The sequence below is a fragment of the Delphinapterus leucas genome, chromosome 10, assembly GCF_059928025.1.
Source record: "Delphinapterus leucas isolate spDelLeu-1000000601 "Yukka" chromosome 10, BTC_Dleu_Yukka2, whole genome shotgun sequence".
Taxonomy (NCBI): Eukaryota; Metazoa; Chordata; class Mammalia; order Artiodactyla; family Monodontidae; genus Delphinapterus; species Delphinapterus leucas.
In genome coordinates, this window is record NC_143138.1 from 26306129 (window position 1) to 26324746 (window position 18618).

General features: G+C 40.8%; 1 protein-coding gene across 1 annotated transcript in view; it reads left to right on the top strand.

The window, feature by feature from the left end:
• PKHD1 (PKHD1 ciliary IPT domain containing fibrocystin/polyductin) overlaps positions 1–18618 on the top strand; it is a 425169-nt gene that overhangs the window by 237123 nt on the left and 169428 nt on the right. The window contains exon 51 of the mRNA XM_089918628.1: positions 3136–3264. Coding sequence (XP_089774754.1) covers positions 3136–3264 — 129 coding nt within the window. The remainder of the gene's footprint in view (positions 1–3135; positions 3265–18618) is intronic.

Genomic DNA, 18618 nt, shown 5'->3' on the forward strand with positions numbered 1-18618 from the left:
TAGAATAGCTACCTTAAGATTTAGTTTGTTCAATTAAAGACAGTTTCAACCTTCCCATAAACGAGAGTGAAGATGACAAACTTGAAGAATGTTTGTTTCCAACATCTGTGATACAAGATTGAAGCAATTAAGGGTTTTTGGAGCTTGGAGTAGGGTTTTAAAGAAATGGTCATTGCCTGTTTGAAATATCACTGGAAGTAAGAACATCTTTTTCTGGACTTTATGGTGTTAGTGGGCACCTCAACAAATACTCCCACCCTATCCCCACCTGGGTATTTAGGGTATAGTATTGAAAAGGAGACAAAGCTGGGAGGAAACTTAGAAAGGCATTATTGGTGTTTATAAAATATTTATTTATTTATTTATTTATTTATTTATTTTTGCGGTACGCGGGCCTCTCACTGTTGTGGCCTCTCGCGTTGTGGAGCACAGGCTCCGGACGTGCAGGCTCAGCGGCCATGGCTCATGGGCCCAGCTGCTCCGTGGCATGTGGGATCTTCCTGGACCGGGGCTTGAACCCGTGTCCCCTGCATCAGCAGGTGGACTCTCAACCACTGCGCCACCAGGGAAGCCCAAAATATTTATATTTTTTATTTTATTTTAATTGAATTATAGTTTATTTACCGTGTTGTGTTTGTTTCCGGTGTACAGCAAAGTGATTCAGTTATACATATATATATATATATATATATATTCTTTTTATATTCATATATATATATATCCTTTTTCACATTCTTTCCCACTATGGTTTATTACAGGATATTGAATAAGTATAAAATATTTCTAAAGCCTCTTTCTGAGTAGGATTTGTTGCAAAACATTGCCTGGCTTCCATGGTGTGGGGTATATTTTGTGTTAATTAAATTGTCTAGGATTTCTTTTTTTTTTAACATCTTTATTGGAGTATAACTGCTTTACAATGGTACGTTAGTTTCTGCTTTGTAATAAAGTGAATCAGTTATACATATACATATGTCCCCATATCTCTTCCCTCTTGTGTCTCCCTCCCTCTCACCCTCCCTATCCCTAGGATTTCTACTTGACCACAATCCATGTACTTTTAAGTTATCCCAGGGCCCTAATTAGGCCACGACCACTGGAGAGTTGGGTTCAGGTAGACAAAATAGTCAGGTGTTCCCCGTGGTTCTGACCTTAGGCATTTTGTCTTTCCACACTGTAGTCCCCTGGAGCTCTCACAACCATCCTCAGATTTTCAAATACAGCCTCTGGGGAGATAATGCCAAAATCCATCTCTCGGACTTAGAGCTCTTTCCCATCCTTCAGATTCACAGCCATCCCCTGCTTGCTGTGTATCTCCACCTGGAGGCTTCAAGGACACCCCAAACTCTAAATGGCCCAAACTGAATTCGTTGATGTCTGTCTTAATGGGCATCTCCACCAGATACCACACCTGCTGGAAACCCAGGGCTTACCCTTGGCTCCTCCATCTTTGTCACCCTTCCCACTCTGACCTCTGGTTATTCCTCTAGCCCTACCACTTGCCTCTTTACAGCTCTGTGACTCAGCAACACCAAACTGCTTATAGTTTTTCCACGTGATCTCTCATTTCTTGCCACAGCACGTGCTCACCCGTCTGGAGTGCAGACTCTCACCACACACCCTCACCCCCTTCACCTGGGTAGGTCCCAAGCCTTTACAGTGCAGCTCAGATCTCAGATGCTTCTCTCCAGGAAGCCTCCCCTGGCAAGGTCTCACTCCCTCCCTTGGTCAGGTACTCCCTTTAGCGTTCTATCCCTCCAGCATTTACTTACATACTTACACAATGCCAGTTGCTCCTTGGGAGCAAGCATGACATTTTATTTATTTTTGCATCACTGTTTTTTAGGACTGTTCTGATGGAGAGGGCACTCATTATTTATGCTTGTGAAATTAGCAAGTAATAGATGAGATTCCCTCCCTCATCATGTGAGTTCTTGAATCTCCTAGGAAATCTCCCTAGGTGGAAAAGAAAATATTTTTCATAGAACAAATATATTTCCCCTAAAAGAACCTAATGTCACTTATGGTTTAACTTGAACTTCTTAAGTGAATGCTGGATAAAAGAAGATCTGTACTGGAAGAAGAGAGTTTGGTCATCTGTGAATCTTTTCATCCTCCTCTTTTGAGCCAATCTCTCTGCCCTTCTGACTCTGTACCAGGGATCATGTTCCAGAAAAGAATGTGTGGGTACATTTCACATTGGCGTGGTATGGTCCCCACTGGAAATTATTAGATTTCTGCTACAGTTTCTTGAAGAGGCCAGTGGGATGGTTGAAAAGAAAATGCCACTTGATCATCAGTGGCAGAATCAATAAAAACCATTTGTAACTTATGAACTATATGTAAATTATTGCAGTGAGAGGTGTTCAGATGATTGCCCTGCCTTTAATACGCATTAAGAGCTGTGAGAAAATCATACCCTTTGACTTAGTGATTCCATTGCTAAGATTCTATTTTAAGAAGAAATCATGATTACTGGCAGATTTTCACAGAGATATTTAACACTGCATTCTCTATAATTTGAAAAGAGGGTGGACAAAGCCTAAATGCCAAACATTAGGGATTAAATAAATTGTGGGCTTTTCATGTGATAGAATATTATGTAACCATTAAAATCATGTTTACAAGGAGTTTTAATGACATTACAAAATGCATGTGAAAAACTGCCAAGTAAAATAAGAACTGAATGTAAAATTGCATGTTATAGGATCTAAATTATGTAAAAATGCTGAGAAATTCTGGAAGGAAATACAAATAAAAGGTTAATGGCGGTTATTTCTAGGTGGTGAGATAGTAGACAATTATTATTTTTCTTTTTCTTTCTATATTTGCATTTTCCAAATGTTTCGTGATAAACATATGTTGTAGTATTTATAGTAAAGGCAAAACACAAAAGTTTAATAACAAAAGTAGAATATATTTTCCCTAGAAGTGGAGGTAGTCTTCTAAGGATTGAATAATTACCTGCCTTATGCCTGATAAATGTTTTTATGGAACATTATAAAATATCTAAAGGCAGCTTCTTTGGGAAGTGAAAATGTCACCAGGATCCTAATATAAAGGATAGAATTTGTAAGTTATCATAGTGAATCAGATTTTCATAGTTACCCTTGCTATCTTCCTTTTGTTTTCTAGCTTCTTCCTCTGCACCTGAGTCAGTTTTAAAATGGTCCCTCCCCGAAGCATGGGAAGGCATGGAGAAGGGCTGGGGAGGACACAGCGGTACCATTCCAGGCCCTGGGGATGACGTCCTGATTTTACCCAGTGAGTGAAACAATCTATGGGGTAAATAATCACAGACAGACTGAACTGGGCCAATCTAATTGGGGATTATCTGTCATTTAAATATATTGAACAACACAGTAAAGAATGTGGAAATAAATAGGCAATTATGTCTACCACTTTCTTTTTTGGGTTATTACAGGAGAGGAATTTCATAATCCAGTAAAAATCAGAAAAAATAGTTCAGCCTACCTTCATTAAAGGTGGGATAAATAGTCTCCATGCCAAAAGGAGTTAGACTAATCCACTAGCTGGATAATTTTTCTAATGTGTCAGAGAACAGATTTACAGAAAATTTTAGTATCCTTATGTTTGAATGACACAGGGTATATGGAAAGAAGCAACTTTCAAACACCTCCTATCGTTTGCCTTTGTGAATCTTTTAAATATAGGACTGAGAAGAATGACAAGGTCTTCTGTTGCCTTGATTTTTCAAGGATGACGGAAAAGGAACAGATAAATCAAATAGAAAAATAAAATTCCATCAATCTATCAGCTGCCTAATCTATCACCCATCTCTCCATCGTCCATCTACCTAGAGCTCTCTTTTTGTTGACATAAGAAGGGAAAGGCGATTCCTCAGAGGTGCAGAAATACACACCATACTTACAAAATTCTTCTTTCTTAGGAGAGAATTCTTGAAACTACTAGAAAATTTCCCTAGCCCAAGAAGAAAATGTTTTTCATACAACAGATATATTTCTTAAGACCTATTTCCATTTATGGTTTAATTCGGAACTTCTCAAAGTAATACTGAATAAAAGAAGATCAGTACTGGAAAAAGAATATTTGGTCATCTGTGAAATAATAATAATGCTAATATCAAACATTTGTTGACAGCTAACAATATTTGGGAATTGTTCTCCATATATTAACTAGTTTAATCCTCACAATAGCTCTGCAATACAGGTAATATTATCATTCCCATTTTTACTGACAGAGAAACAGAGGTCCAAGGCTGTTAAGTTACTTGCCCAGGGCCACACAGTTTGCAATTCAGCACAACCAGGATTTTGAACCAGACGATCTGACTCCAAGTCCTTATTCTTAACCAATCAAGTACATTTCCTTTCTAAAAGGACTAAGGGTAAATGAAAAGAGTGGTGGTGTTGTTTGCTTTATTTACGATGGGAAATGAAGGCAGAAAGGTTAAAACATACTGACCACCTTCTGGGCATTGGTGGGGTGCACATGGAACTGCACAGAGAGGTGAGGACAGAGGGAGCGGGCTGACCAGTACAAACTTAAACTGTTATTATCATCCCACCCCCCTATCATCCACCTCTCTCCATGGAGGATGGAACTTTTTGAATAAACAAGCTCATGAGTCATTCCTATACGGAAAGGAAAAATCTGTTCTGCCTCAGCCTTCTTTCTGATGAATGTAGCCAGTGGATTGGCCCTGGGCTATGGTTTTTCCCACTGAGCAAACTGTTTCCCCCACTGCATGCGGGAAGCAAGAGAAGCTTTTGAAGGTTGCCAAGCTTTTCGTATCCTTGGGACCTTTATGCTGAGCGAGGAGCAATCTTAGCTATCTTGCTTGGCACTGCATTGACTGTATCCACTGTGTGTCCTGGTTGCTGGGGCCCCTGGCATTCGCCATCATCCTTCATTCCTTTGTTCATGGTCAGCTTGTAAGATGGACCCGAGTTCTCCGTGAAGCTGCTCTTAAAGAGCACAGATCAGTGCTCTGGAAAAGGGCGGCAGGGGGATGGGCGGGCACAGATACTGGGTGTCTGAAGTATCTCCCACTTGGTCCTTCAGTATTATTGTAAAGATCAGAGAAGTTAAGATTTTTAAAATCTGCAGTTATTGTTCATTATTTAGTTTTCAGTTGGAAAGATAAGGGAATGAAAATAGATTTGTAATATATAATAAATGAAGTCCTTACTTCTTGCTGCCTCTCTCCTCAAAGAAGCCCTAATTCCAGAAAATTTTCTTATAGTTGCCAGTGTTTTAATCTGTTCTGTTTAGTTTGGGGTCTTTCTTTCTTTTCTTTTTTTTTTTTTTTTTTTTTTGTGCGATACGCGGGCCTCTCACTGTTGTGGCCTCTGCCGTTGCGGAGCACAGGCTCCGGACGCGCAGGCTCAGCGGCCGTGGCTCACGGGCCCAGCCGCTCCACGGCATGTGGGATCTTCCCGGACCGGGGCACGAACCCGTGTCCCCTGCATCGGCAGGCGGATTCTCAACCACCGCGCCACCAGGGAAGCCCTAGTTTGGGGGTCTTTTGTAGGCACTGTACTGGCTTTACTCTTCTGTTTTGATTTTTTTGGCAAACCCTGATATTTTGACCTCTGATGGACCTTGGGATTGAATTCATCTCGTCTTTCTACTTGTGGTTTTACCTTCTTGACCTTTCTGGCTGTTCTGGTTTCTTTCACTCCCTGCCTCCTCTGAAACAAGTCAGTTTGTTCACCCAAGTCTGGCACAAAAAAGTCACCGAGTACTGCTTGAATGAAGCGCATGTTCTCCATGCTGCATCCATAATTTCATACCAGAACTGAATCTTTGGATTTCACAGGATCGACCCAGTACAGCTATCAGAATTTACAGGTCTGTGGAAAGTAATGCCTTTTCCTTTGAACAGAGTCCTAAGAATTAAGATGTTCCTGATGATGACGATGATGGTAACAGCAACTATAATTTGAGTGCTGGGTGTCTGCCATGCACTGTGCTAAGTGTTCCACATGGATCTTCTCGATCATTCCTCACAACTACTTTGATTTGGATCCTGTTGTTATCTTCCTTTCTATAGCTGAGGAATTTGGGACATAGAGAGGTTAAGTAACTTGCCCAAGTTTCTCCCAGCTAATAAGTAAAAAGGCTGGCCCAGGAAAGCAGACAGTTTGATTCCAGAGCCCTAACTCTTTACCACATATATATTTTAAAAAACTCACCATTCCTACTTGCTCTGAGTCACTCAAATCAGACTCCATATTATACTGAATTTATACTTCTCTACTTCCTGTTCCCATTGTTCCCTTCACTTGGAATTTAAAAAAAAATTATTGAATACCTAGCATATGTCAGATACTCTACATGAGGAATTCAATCTTGCTACATTCTCATTAGGTACATACATGTGGAGAAACTGGAGAAACTTCCCAAAGAGGTATCTGATGCCATGAGCCGTTGGTAGAAGTATCTGCTTTGCATCTGGTAGCAAATATAGTTTTAATTCAAGTTAACATTCCTTTCCAATTCAATTTAACCAACAATAACTGAACAGTCACCACACCAGGTGCTCTGATCTGGTGCTCCAGAGGCAAATGGGATACACCCGTGATCTCAAACAGCTAGTAACTTAGCTGGGTTGATAAAACACATACTAATACTTAATAATACAACAAATAGCTGTAATAAGCACCAGAAGTGTTTAGAATCAAACACTTGTCCCAGGCAAGATGAAGAGAGATGACTTCAGGGAGGAAGAGGCATTTGAAGAGGACCTTGATAGATGGGATAAGAAACTGAAGGTCAGTTACGAGACACAAGGGTGTACTGGGGAGGGAGCAATGTTTTAGGAGGTACAGGATGGGCTGTTGACGAGGGCAAAGCTGTGTTCACATTTGGATTCTGACATTTACCAACTGTGTGGCGTTAGACACGTTTTAAACGTTTCCGACCTTCATCTGTAATATGAGGGTTAAAATTAACATATCATCATGTTGAGGGGATTAAATGAGATAACATCAGCACACATGACTGCTGCGTGGAGTGTTGGCAATAATGGAATTATAGATGAACGCTGTGATTTTTAATGTGTCAGGTGCTCTTTTCCTTCGTTTTCCCATCTGCCTGCCCCTCTTGGCCTCTGGTATTAGCAACACTTTGTATTTGCTTTCCAATGGCTTATTATTTAATTTTCACACCAACCTTGGGAGCTAAATAGGTAATAACTATTATTACAGTAAAAACCCATTTTTACATAATACGATTTTAATGGAACTGCTGATGTTACAAAATGAAAGTGACTGGTAAAGAAGATTTAAGTGATACTTTTGAACCTCTAATATAATTTTATGATGTTTTGTGTATTTTAATTCATTAATAAAGGAAATGTGTAGAACATTCCCATCATTATTCAAATAGACTAGCATAATTTTTCAATAAAATTCTTAGGGTAAATTGCCTATTTCCATTTTCTGGGAAATCAATTTTATGGAATGACCTCAGACCCATCCTATTCCATAAAAATAGGACTTTACTGTACTAATAAAAGATATCACTGTTTTAAGTATGGTACCATTTTCCTTTGAGGCATTCTGTCTTTATAGACATTGGATTTTGAAAGCTGTAAATTCTTCTTGGTGGTATTATATGGAGTGAGCTGAAGTCATCATGGAGAATTTGCTTTTGTAGTTTAGTTTATGATAACTTTGCTTCACACAAACAAGTATATCTGATTGTCTTTGCCTCCTAAATACTGGGAGAATTGGTCTAAATGCATTCAAGACATCTTACAGAGTGGGAACAAGTTCTATCTAATAAATCATGCAAATCGCAAACCCTCACAAATGATCCTGCTAACTTGTACTACAGGTTTTGTCCTGAACTGACCTGCGAGGATTTGATGCTTCCAGTTCTTTCTCTGAAGGAGTTTCAGCCATGACAGGATGACACCCTTTTCACACAGAGCAGCTTTAATGAAAGGAAAATGTGTTACAATTCCAGGTGGCAGGATTCTGTTTTTAAGGGTACAGATATGATATCATATAGCCTCCAGCATGGTTTTATTTTTGCATGTATGTGTGGTAGAATTCACTGTGTTCCATTTTCCCATATTACTTTGAACTGTCGTTATTTGAAGAGATGAATGGAGAAGTACTGGTTTTCTTTCATAATAGTTCTTCTGTTTGTTCTGATTTTCAGTACTCGGGTACTTTAAATGGCAGTGAGGCTCATCAATGTCCTGGGATTTTCAAAGTCAACAATGTTTAACGTATTTCCTTGTTAAATCACAAGACGTTGAGGTTGGAGATATGAGTTAAGATGACCATAAATCAGGAAATAATTTTTCTGTGGGAGGAATTTCTACAAAATGTTGAGAGTAGAGCATTACAAGCTTAATATACTTTTTTCTTACCCAAGATTATAACTGATATAGGATAAGATACACGTAACACAGAGATTTGGGTCTGCAAAGTCAATTAGAAACCAAATACCATAAATATCAGTGTTGTCTCTTGAATAGTTTCAAAATTCTGGTCTTGTCCCATTTGGATGGGACAGAAAGTCACACAAGCCATCACCCCCATTTATTCTGGATTACTAGCAAGTGGGAAGGGGAAGTTAATTTAAACTTGAGTTACTGGAGTCCTTTGTAGGATGCATGGCATTAGTATGGTGACTGCGGGAGTGTGTGTATTCTGGAAATCTATCAATATTTAACAAACCACCTAGAAACTTCATAGCTTAAAACATATGTTTTATTTTGTTCACAGTTTTGTGAGGAAGGGCTAGGCTGGGGTATTCTTGCTGGGGTCTTTCATGCATTGCCGTCGATGGTGGCTGGGCTCATCTAAAGGCCCAGCGTGGTTGGGTGGTCCAAGAGAGTTCACTCATGCAGCTGGTGGTTGACACTGGTTATTGGCTGGGAATTCAGTCAGGGCAGTCAGCTAAGAGGCCTCGGTTCCTCTCCACATGGGTTTCTCTGTGGGGCTTCTTGGGCTTTCTAACAGTGTGGCAGCTGGAATCCAAGAAGGAACATCCTAAAGCGGAGTTCCCCAAGAGTGAGCAGTCCAAGAGACCTGGGTGAAAGTTGCATGCCTTCCGAGCCAGCCTTAGCAGACTCAGAATATCATGACCATCACATTCTCTTGGTCAAGCAGGGCACTAAAGCCAACGCAGATACAAAGGAGGAGAATTAGGTTCTACTTTTATTGGCAAGAAGAGCAAAGAACTTGCAGCTGTCTTTAACCTACCACTGTGTATGCGTTTATGTGTGTAGTGTGTGTGCATGTATGTAATTAAGAGCAGATGTACCTGACTTAATTCAAAAGGTTTGAGAGTTTTAGGGTCTGGTCAATTTGTGCTGTCTTCCCTCCCTGGGCAGACATTATTTAGATCCTGTTGGCTTAAGTGAGTCAGAAATTGAAGCACACCAGGAGACAGACTGGTCAAAGGATTTTAGTTTCTTTATTCTCTACTACCTACCATGCCAGGTGTTATGGTATTGCCTCTTCACTGCCTGAAAGTCGGCTTCTTCAACCCTTGAACAAAATTGGGGCCCTGATCTGGGATTTCTCACCCTGAGACGGGCAATGGATGACAGTGTTTGGGCCGCAGCCTGTGTCCAAATCTCTATGTGGGTGACCAGAAGCCTCTTCTTGGGAGAGAGAGGAGTGCTTTGGGGTGAGGGGAGAAGTGGAGCACGAATACGTTGAGCATTTTGTTTCCTTCAGGGCAGAAATGAAAAGTCTGCAAGGATAACAGTCAACAATTCTTTTACCTTATTTAGAACATGAATGGGAAAGCTATTCTTTTTTTTTTTGCGATACACGGGCCTCTCACTGTTGTGGCCTCTCCCGCTGCGGAGCACAGGCTCCGGACGCGCAGGCTCAGCGGCCATGGCTCACAGGCCCAGCCGCTCCGCGGCATGTGGGATCTTCGCGGGCCGGGGCACGAACCCGCGTCCCCTGCATCGGCAGGCGGACTCTCAACCACCGCGCCACCAGGGAAGCCCGGGAAAGCTATTCTTTACGATTATATAAGGGAAGAACAAACAAATATGATTTCAAGAGGTACTCGACACAGAAATTTTAACCAGCATTATTAGCAAATAAATAAAAAGAAAATCTGAAAAGAGAGATCAAAGGACCTTTAGATACTGTATAAATCTCCTTCTTTTAGGCAGTTTCTTAGAGGTGAGCACAGACCTCCGGAAACCTTTCTTCATGGTAAAGGGTGTTGAGGCCATGTCCTTCCCACAGGAAGGAAACATCAGGATCCCAAGCTCCCTGAAGCAAGTATTTCCACAGGCCTCCCCAAACAGTTCTGAAATGTTTAACTTAAACTGACTTTTTATATATCCAATATTTAAGAATGTACCATAGAAGCTTACTATTTAAGGCAATCTAAGTGCAAAATCCTTTGCAATATGGACTCCTTTGATGAAATGAATGATTGTCAAACAATTTATTTGTTGTATTTTTGGTGTTTTTCCGTGAATTTAGTTGTATTAAGTAAACATATATATGTAAAATATGGATACATAGAATTGTTGAGCTGGTAGGGAACTTAGTGACACTCAACTCAAATGAGCTAAGATAATGCAAGTGTTTTCTAAATTGTAGAATCCTATGAAACACATTATTATCATTGCCCAAACATATATGACATTTTGTATCAAGGATAAGAGTGGGATTTCAGTCTCCTTGTTTTCAACCCAAGTGTTGCAAATTGCCTTCTAAAATTTATAAGAAGAAACACTATTGCTTTATTTGTTAAATTTTAGATGATTTGTGTCCCTAAAATAGGTTTACATTTGAGAGACACACTGGAGGCTAGGGAGTTCCTTTTAGTTGCAATGACTGTGATTCAAACGGGTTTTTACAAATGAATAGCAGTAATGCCATAACTACCAGGCAAGACCTGTGATAGGATGTCCTTGCCAGGGGTAGACAACCAGGAGTTGAATTTTTTTTTTTAGGTATTTTTACAACTGTATATGTTTTCCCCATAAAAAGTAAATTTCAATTAAAATCACAGCAGAGATTTTCATTTCCTGCAAGTGACAAAAGGAGCACAATAAAAAATATTAAAATAAGTTGATATCCTTTCTCTAATCTCAGTTTGTCAATCTCTGCTTGACTCAGTCATGGCGCTTGTTTCTGGGCTAATTAGAACTTACTTAGAATCTTCTCTTGGGGCCCAAGACATGTAGACCCTGACACTTTATGGCTTGCTAACTTGCTGGAACTAATTGGAGTTTTAGTCTAATTGAGCGGATTTTCAAACTCTTTTCTTTCCTTACTCACCTGAGAAACACACTCATTGTCATAGTCCATTAGTATTAGGATCATAGCAATTTTCTCGGAGGGCACATACTTCCCCAGGGCTTGCGGATCATAATTTGGGTGGGGGGATATTGGAGTGTGAAGTGTGTAGGAGACCTAGGATTTATTTTTGGCACTTACTGCACCTAGAGAATCACTACTTTTATAACTTTACAAACTCCTAACTCCAGTCTCCCAGAAGTGTGACCCTTCTGGGAACTTTGGGTTCTAGCCTGAGAGGAACCTAACAGGTATACCTATAAAACACCTCTGGTGCGTTTCTTCCATTGACTTAGGTGTGACTCCTTTGCTACTGTAACAACTTCTTTCTCCATGTGCAGTTTAAAACTAATTTTTAAAGGAGTTATGTGTTATTTTCCTTAGGACTTTTAAGAGTACTTTGACCATCACAGTACAAACTATAAGATTCCTAGTAGCAATAAATGCATTGGTGGTTGCTTTGGAAAAATACAAGTATGTGTCATAAACTTGATAAGAAAGGAGAATTGGCAGGACCTGGCATTTTATTAATTGTGAAGGGTAAAGGAGAATGAAGCTGAAAAGATGACTCAGGAGTTTGGGAAGGAAGCCAGTTGGGAATCTGGATTTAGATTTGGTAATCCTCGAAGAGTTGACTAAGGAAGCCTTGGAGATTGAACTAGGGTTAGAGCCAGCATGGGAGCCAACAGAGAGATGCAAGGAGGGGGTAGGCGACAACATCTTGGAGGAAATTCTAATTTAAATGGAAGGAAGAGAACCCAGAGAAGGAGCAATCATGAAACCAGGAGGAGAAGTCAGACAACAGAAGGCAAGAAAAGAGTGATACCGAGGTGGTGGAGGTGGTTCATAGTAAACGTTCCATGGAGGACCAGGAGGGTGGTAGTTTAGAAGCTGCCTGAGAGAAAACTGTATACTCTCTGCAGGCTCCTACAAATCAAATGCAGAATCTAATGCTTGTCTTGGCTTATTGTTTAACACATCTGTATTGGATCTCTGTAAAAACCCTCGTAGAGATCAGTGCCTTCAAGGATCCCCATATTATTTTAAGGTTATATTCCATTTATAGTTATTATAAAATATTTGGCTATGTTCCCTGTGTTATAAAATATATTCTTGTAGCTTTTTTTGTACATAATAGTTTGAATCTTTTACTCCCCTACCCTACATTACCCCTCCCCTCTTCCCTCTCCCCACTGGTAACCATTAGTTTGTTCTCTATACCTATGAGTCTGCTTCTTTTTTTTTAAATTGTATTCACTAGTTTGTTGTATTTTTTAGATTCCACATATAAGTGATATCATATAGTATTTATCTTCCTTTGACTTATTTCACTTAGCATAATGTTCTCCAAGTCCATCCATGTTGCCGCAAATGGCAAAATTTCATTCTTTTTTATGGCTGAATAGTATTCCATTGTGTGTGTGTGTGTGTGTGTGTGTGTATGCCACATCTTTATCCATTCATCTGTTGATGGACACTTAGGTTGCTCCATATCTTGGTAATTGTAAATAATGCTGCTATGAACATTGGGGTGCATGTATCTTTTCAAATTAGTGGTTTTGTTTTTTGTTTTTGGATATATATCCAGGAGTGGAATCGCTGGGTCATATGGTAGTTCTATTTTTAGTTTTTTGAGAAATCTCCATATTATTTTTCACAGCGGCTGCATCAATTTACTTTCCCACCAACTGTGTATGAGGGTTCCCTTTCCTCCACAAGGGAGAAAATTAAAAGAAAGAAAATTTGTTAAAATTTAAAGCAATTACTCCCTGGTGAGACAGCAGCACTTCTAGGGTGGCGGCCCGGTTGTCCCTAGCCACTCTCTAGAGTATTGCCAAATGTTCTAAATAAATAGGTCATATAATAGGCTTAGTCCAGCAGAACTGGTCAATTTGTATAGCTCAGTCAGTTTGGGAGAATAGAGTAGACTTAGGCTATCTTCTCCAAGATATCATTGTCATTTCCTAAAGGGGTACAATATTACAAAAATATAAATCAACACAATAAATACATTTTTTATAAAAATGTAGAAGATTGTATATAATTGTTACAATGAGTTCAATTCTGGAGGTCAGAAGGTCATATTGAAGGTCTTTTTTTTTTTTCTTTGCGGTACGCGGGCCTCTCACTGTTGTGGCCTCTCCCGTTGCAGAGCACAGGCTCCGGACGTGCAGGCTCAGCAGCCATGGCTCACGGGCCCAGCCACTCCGCGGCATGTGGGATCTTCCCGGACCGGGGCACGAACCCGTGTCCCCTGCATCGGCAGGCGGACTCTCAACCACTGCGCCACCAGGGAAGCCTTGAAGGTCATATTTTAAACAGCCAGTAGTAGTCCATCAGAGTACATTGGTGAAGTCCTTTCAAATTCAGAATACTGAAAGCAGCATCCAGAGATTTTGATATTTATTTTGGGATGTTGACCTTAGGAGCTAATCTCTTTAAAGTCATTAGTAAATAGAGTGACTAACTACTCTCATTTATACAGAACTGAGGAGTTTCCTGGGACACATGACTTTTAGTGATAAAACCTGGAAAGTTCAAGGCAAACCAGCACGAGTTGGTCACCCTACTAAGAAATCACCTTTCAAGCTCTTACCGACCTCATAGTCTGTGATCTGCACTGCAACAAATTTGCTGAGAATTAATGAAACTTTTCCTTGACGTTAATGCAGAAACCTATATTTTACCTCATTTTGTTCCCCTAAGAAATTTGTCTCATGGAATTAATATTCTTTGAGGAGACACAGGGATTTCTTATAAGAGAAGGGGACCTGAGTGACTGCATATGTATTTTACCCTCCTGGTTGGGGCCAGGGAAGTTTGAGCCAAGTAAGGAACAGCTGCCCATTGGGCCCTTAATCTAGAGCAGGGCTTTTTTTCACTTGCTCTAATTGAATTACTTCTTTTTCACTTTACTTTATGGTCTGTTTTCCATGCAGATATTCTCAGAATGTTGAATTAAATAATTCATGATTTCCCAATTATTGGTTTAGGTACAGTTGGCATTTCTTGAATTGATTATACTTTCTTGAGGGAGCTTTTGGAGTCTCTTCGTATGTAGAGCTTTAAAGATAAGAAGTTTGCCCATGAGAGGTACAGCCCGGCCAGCAGGGGCGGGGCTAACACAGTGGTTCACTGTTGATCCTTGGGGGTCACCACCCTTTCACACAACCCAGGGACTCTGAACTTCTCGTGTGCCCTAAGTCCCTTTGGCAGTCTAGTGAAGCCTAGATCCATTCTCAGAATAATATTTTTAATGCATAAAATAAAATAGGATCAGAAAAGAAGCCAGTTGTATTGATCCAGCTATCAAAATACTAAAAAACAAATTTGTGATATACTAATATATATGCTTCTTTATTAGCACATTAAATAACGGTATCTAGTTCTGGTTCTAATTACTATCGTAACGTCCGTGTTGTTGTTGTAGATATTCTTTGAAAAGTGCTGCCATAAATTCCTTCTCTCCCTGTAAGTGTGTGCTATTCCTCCCCTGGAGAAGTGGAGGCTCACTCCCTTTCCTTTGAATGTGAGTCTGCCTTCCTGACTTGCTTGACCAATAGAATATAGTAGAAGTGATGTTCTGGGACTTTCAGGCCTAGGTCACAAGAACACTTGCATAAGAAGACCATTTTGCCTGGATGTCTTTCTTGCTCTTGGGATGCTCCCTTTTGGGATGCAGCCCTCAGGCTATGGGAACCCCAAATTCTATGGAGGCCCTGTGTTTTTCACACTGCTTGGCAGTCCAGATGAACTCTAGCTAGTAGCCAACATCAGTTTCCAGCCATGTAAGTTATCTCTCTTGGACATCCAGACCAGTTGAGCCCAGTAATGGGGTCTTGCTGGTAACTCTGTTTTTTTCCCCTTACTTGAAAACACATTAAAAATCTCTTATTTTACCCTTATGTCAGTGTTTCTCAGAATTTCTTATGTGTATTCAGGAATGCTCCCTTAGAAGGCGGATTCCTACATTCAGTTCATTAGGATCCACATGGGCCCTGAGGAGTCCTTGGCCTTCACACTATCCAGGGAGTGAAAGTGGTTAAAACTCCTCCTCAAAGTGAGCATTATAAACTAATAAAATTAAGAATTGCTGTAGAGAGACTTCCCTGGTGGTGCAGTGGTTAAGAATCCACCTGCCAATGCAGGGGACACGGGTTTCAGCCCTGGTCTGGGAAGATCCCACATGCTGTGGAGCAACTAAGCCCATGAGCCACAACTACTGAGCCTGTGCTCTAGAGCCCGTGAGCCACAACTACTGAAGCCCTCATGCCTAGAGCCCATGCTGTCAACAAGAGAAGCTACTGCAATGAGAAGTCTGTGCACCGTAATGAAGAGTAGCCCCCACTCACCACAACTAGAGAAAGACCGCGCGCAGCAACGAAGACCCAACGCATCCAAAGATAAATAAATAAATAAAAAGAATTGCTGTAGAAAACATACAGAGAGTTATGAAAGCATATACCTGAGGACGTGGACTGTAATGACATGAATCTAATTAGGTAAACCATACTGTAAGGCTAAAACAGTCATGTAGATGTTGCCTATTACTAACGGTAAGTTTACCCAGAATTTCTCAAATTGTTTCCTATGAAATTAGCTCTTTATAAGCATCCCATGTAAGAAAGATAACGACGTCAAATGAGTTTGGGAAATTTGGGACTAAACAAAAATAATTTCTTTGCTTCCGTTCTTTTCAAAGCCCTTTATATGATAATATGGATTGTGTAATTTCCAGGGGGATATAGTATGTGCTGTTTCTCCAGGATGTTTAACCATGTAACCCTTTTATTCACAGAGCAGCTCATGACGCCAAGATTTTAGGGAAACACTCTGAGTACAAAGTACTCTCACACTTAACATTTGCTACCACTCCATGAGGTTAGGCATCAGTTGTATTAGGTAAGATTAGGTCTTCTATGAGTAACAAAGACCTGAAAAAGAGAAATTTCTATCTCTCTTATGTCTGTTCTGTGGTGTCAGGAACTTGGACTCTTATTTGCTCCATTATGTGCTGTTTCCATTCCCAAAGTTACTCTGTGGTCCAAGATGTCGGCTGGAGCTCTAGCCATTGCAACCACATTCTAGGCAGCAGGAATTAGGAAGGATTCCACCTCTAAGTCACACTTGACACCACTTCTTACATCTTATTGGCCAAAACTTGCCCGAATGGCCATAACTAATGGGAAAGGAGACTGGGAAATGTAATCTTTTGGCTAGGTGACAATGTATTCAGCTAAAACTTGGAGTTCTTGTGACTAAGGGAAAAGAAAAAAGATACTGGGAGACAACTAATGGTCTCTGCCACAATTATCTCTCATTTTATAACTGAGGAAAATGGGACCCAAAAGGGGTATCCAAGAAAGAGTTCAGAGATCATGGAGACAGCACAGATTCAAATCTAGGCCTCCAGATTCCTTGAGTGTGTTTAGTTCATTACACTATCCCTATTTAATCATGTGGGAGGGATCAGAATAGAGCCCTTCAAAGGCTATGATCTAAAGGGTCATGGTGATATAAACAGATACACCACCATAAAGCATATTTTAAGAGAAAGTTAGGAATATCTGTTTCTTAGAGGTATATCCCCATATTTGAAAATTAATAGCATTTAATAAACAAAAACCTATAGGTGGGATGTGACTGCCTTTTGCTACAGATGTGTTGTTAAGACCAGGATCCTGTTTGTCAGGCTGCTGTGTACTCCTAGGGCCTGCTCTGTGTCGAATGGCTTGTCCTCACTTTCTTGCATTTGTCACATCAGTGATGCTTTGTGAGCCCTGGATCCTGTCTGAAGCCATCCGTTTTCCTCTCTTTATTTACATGATAACATTGCCTGATGGCAAGTTAGTGTCTGGATAAAAAAACATTGCTCTTACCTGGATTGAGCTGGGTTTTTGTCTGGTTTAAGGACAGTTGGATAGCCCCTCTGACTGCATTTCTCAGGTGGCAGTAGTGTGTGGAGGGTTTGCACAGAGGTGGTGAGCTTGCTGCACTGTGCCAGGATCGGCTGGGCTGTGCTCACAGGTGCAAAAGGCGGGCGTCACCCTGCTGTCTTCCAGCATGTGATGACTACCAACAGGAACTTCGCATCTTTGTGTTCCTATGGTCCATGATAGCTCTGGAACAGAGGAGATGCTCTCTGTGTTTTTGTTAAATGAATGAATGAACAGTGAACTGGATGGAATGCTGATGAATCCCAGCCCCTCTCTTCCATTCATATTGATGGCATCCTTGCTGGACTTGCAGTGGGTCAGCAGGAATGATTGTTGTTGGCATAGTGAGGCTGGATGCCTTGGGGTGGTTGCTGTAATACCATATTAGTGTTTACTAACTATAGTAAGAGTCCTCTTTATTTGGACTGTGCTGTGTATGGTACATATCATTCTATATGTATATCACTTTAGATGTTTTAAAAATTAAGTGACAACATATAAAATTAGAAATTTGACTTCAGAACCTATTTTGTTTTGAGAATAGGTTAACCTTTTTGGAAACCTGAAAAACCTAACTGTCAAGAGCAGCAAGTTTCAATTTTCCGAAGGCCTTGGTCTTGGGTATAGAATATTGTAGAATATTCCAGGGGCTCCCCAAGGCCTTTAGGGTAAATCTCCACGTCATTGATTTGGACCACAGAGTCCTTTGTGATCTGGCCTCGTTGCCCAGCTCTCCCCTGTGCGCCCTGCCGACCAATCGCACGCGTCTACTTACTGTTTTCGGACGGAGGCGGCTCTTTCTCCTCTCTGCTCATTTATACTTGTTATTCTTTCTGCCTGGCACTTGCCCCACCCCTCCTTCCCACTTACCCCCGCCCCCTTTCCCACCCTAACCCTCTGCCAGTTGCTACTTTCTGTCTTTGAACGCTCAACTTAGTGTCATCTCTTCCAGAAAGTGTCCCTGAATCCCGTTTGATGTAGTTCTCTTTCTTCTGTGTTCCTACAACACCTTGGGCCTATTTCCTTATTCTGTAATTATTATTTACGTTTATGTTGCCTTGAGGACAGAGGCCCTATCTTATTCAACTTATCCCAGTGGAAAACACAAGATCTGGCGTGGAGCTGAGACTCCATAAATGCTAGAGTGAGTAAAGGAGAGTGAGAGGCAGGTACTGCCTAGTCGGTTCCTGTGAAAGTGTTTCTAGGGGTTTTGGAAGCCGAAGGGAGAGCTGTCACTGTCACTCTGAGAATCTTTGCACACTAGGGATGGGTGGAGGGTGGTGAGACCCTAAGAACCTTAGCAACTGACTAGCAGGTGCTGACCTTGTTGGGGAGCCCTGGTGGTCTACCACAGAACCCGGCCTGGGAATCATTCAATTCCAGCATTTATTCAGGTTCCTTGG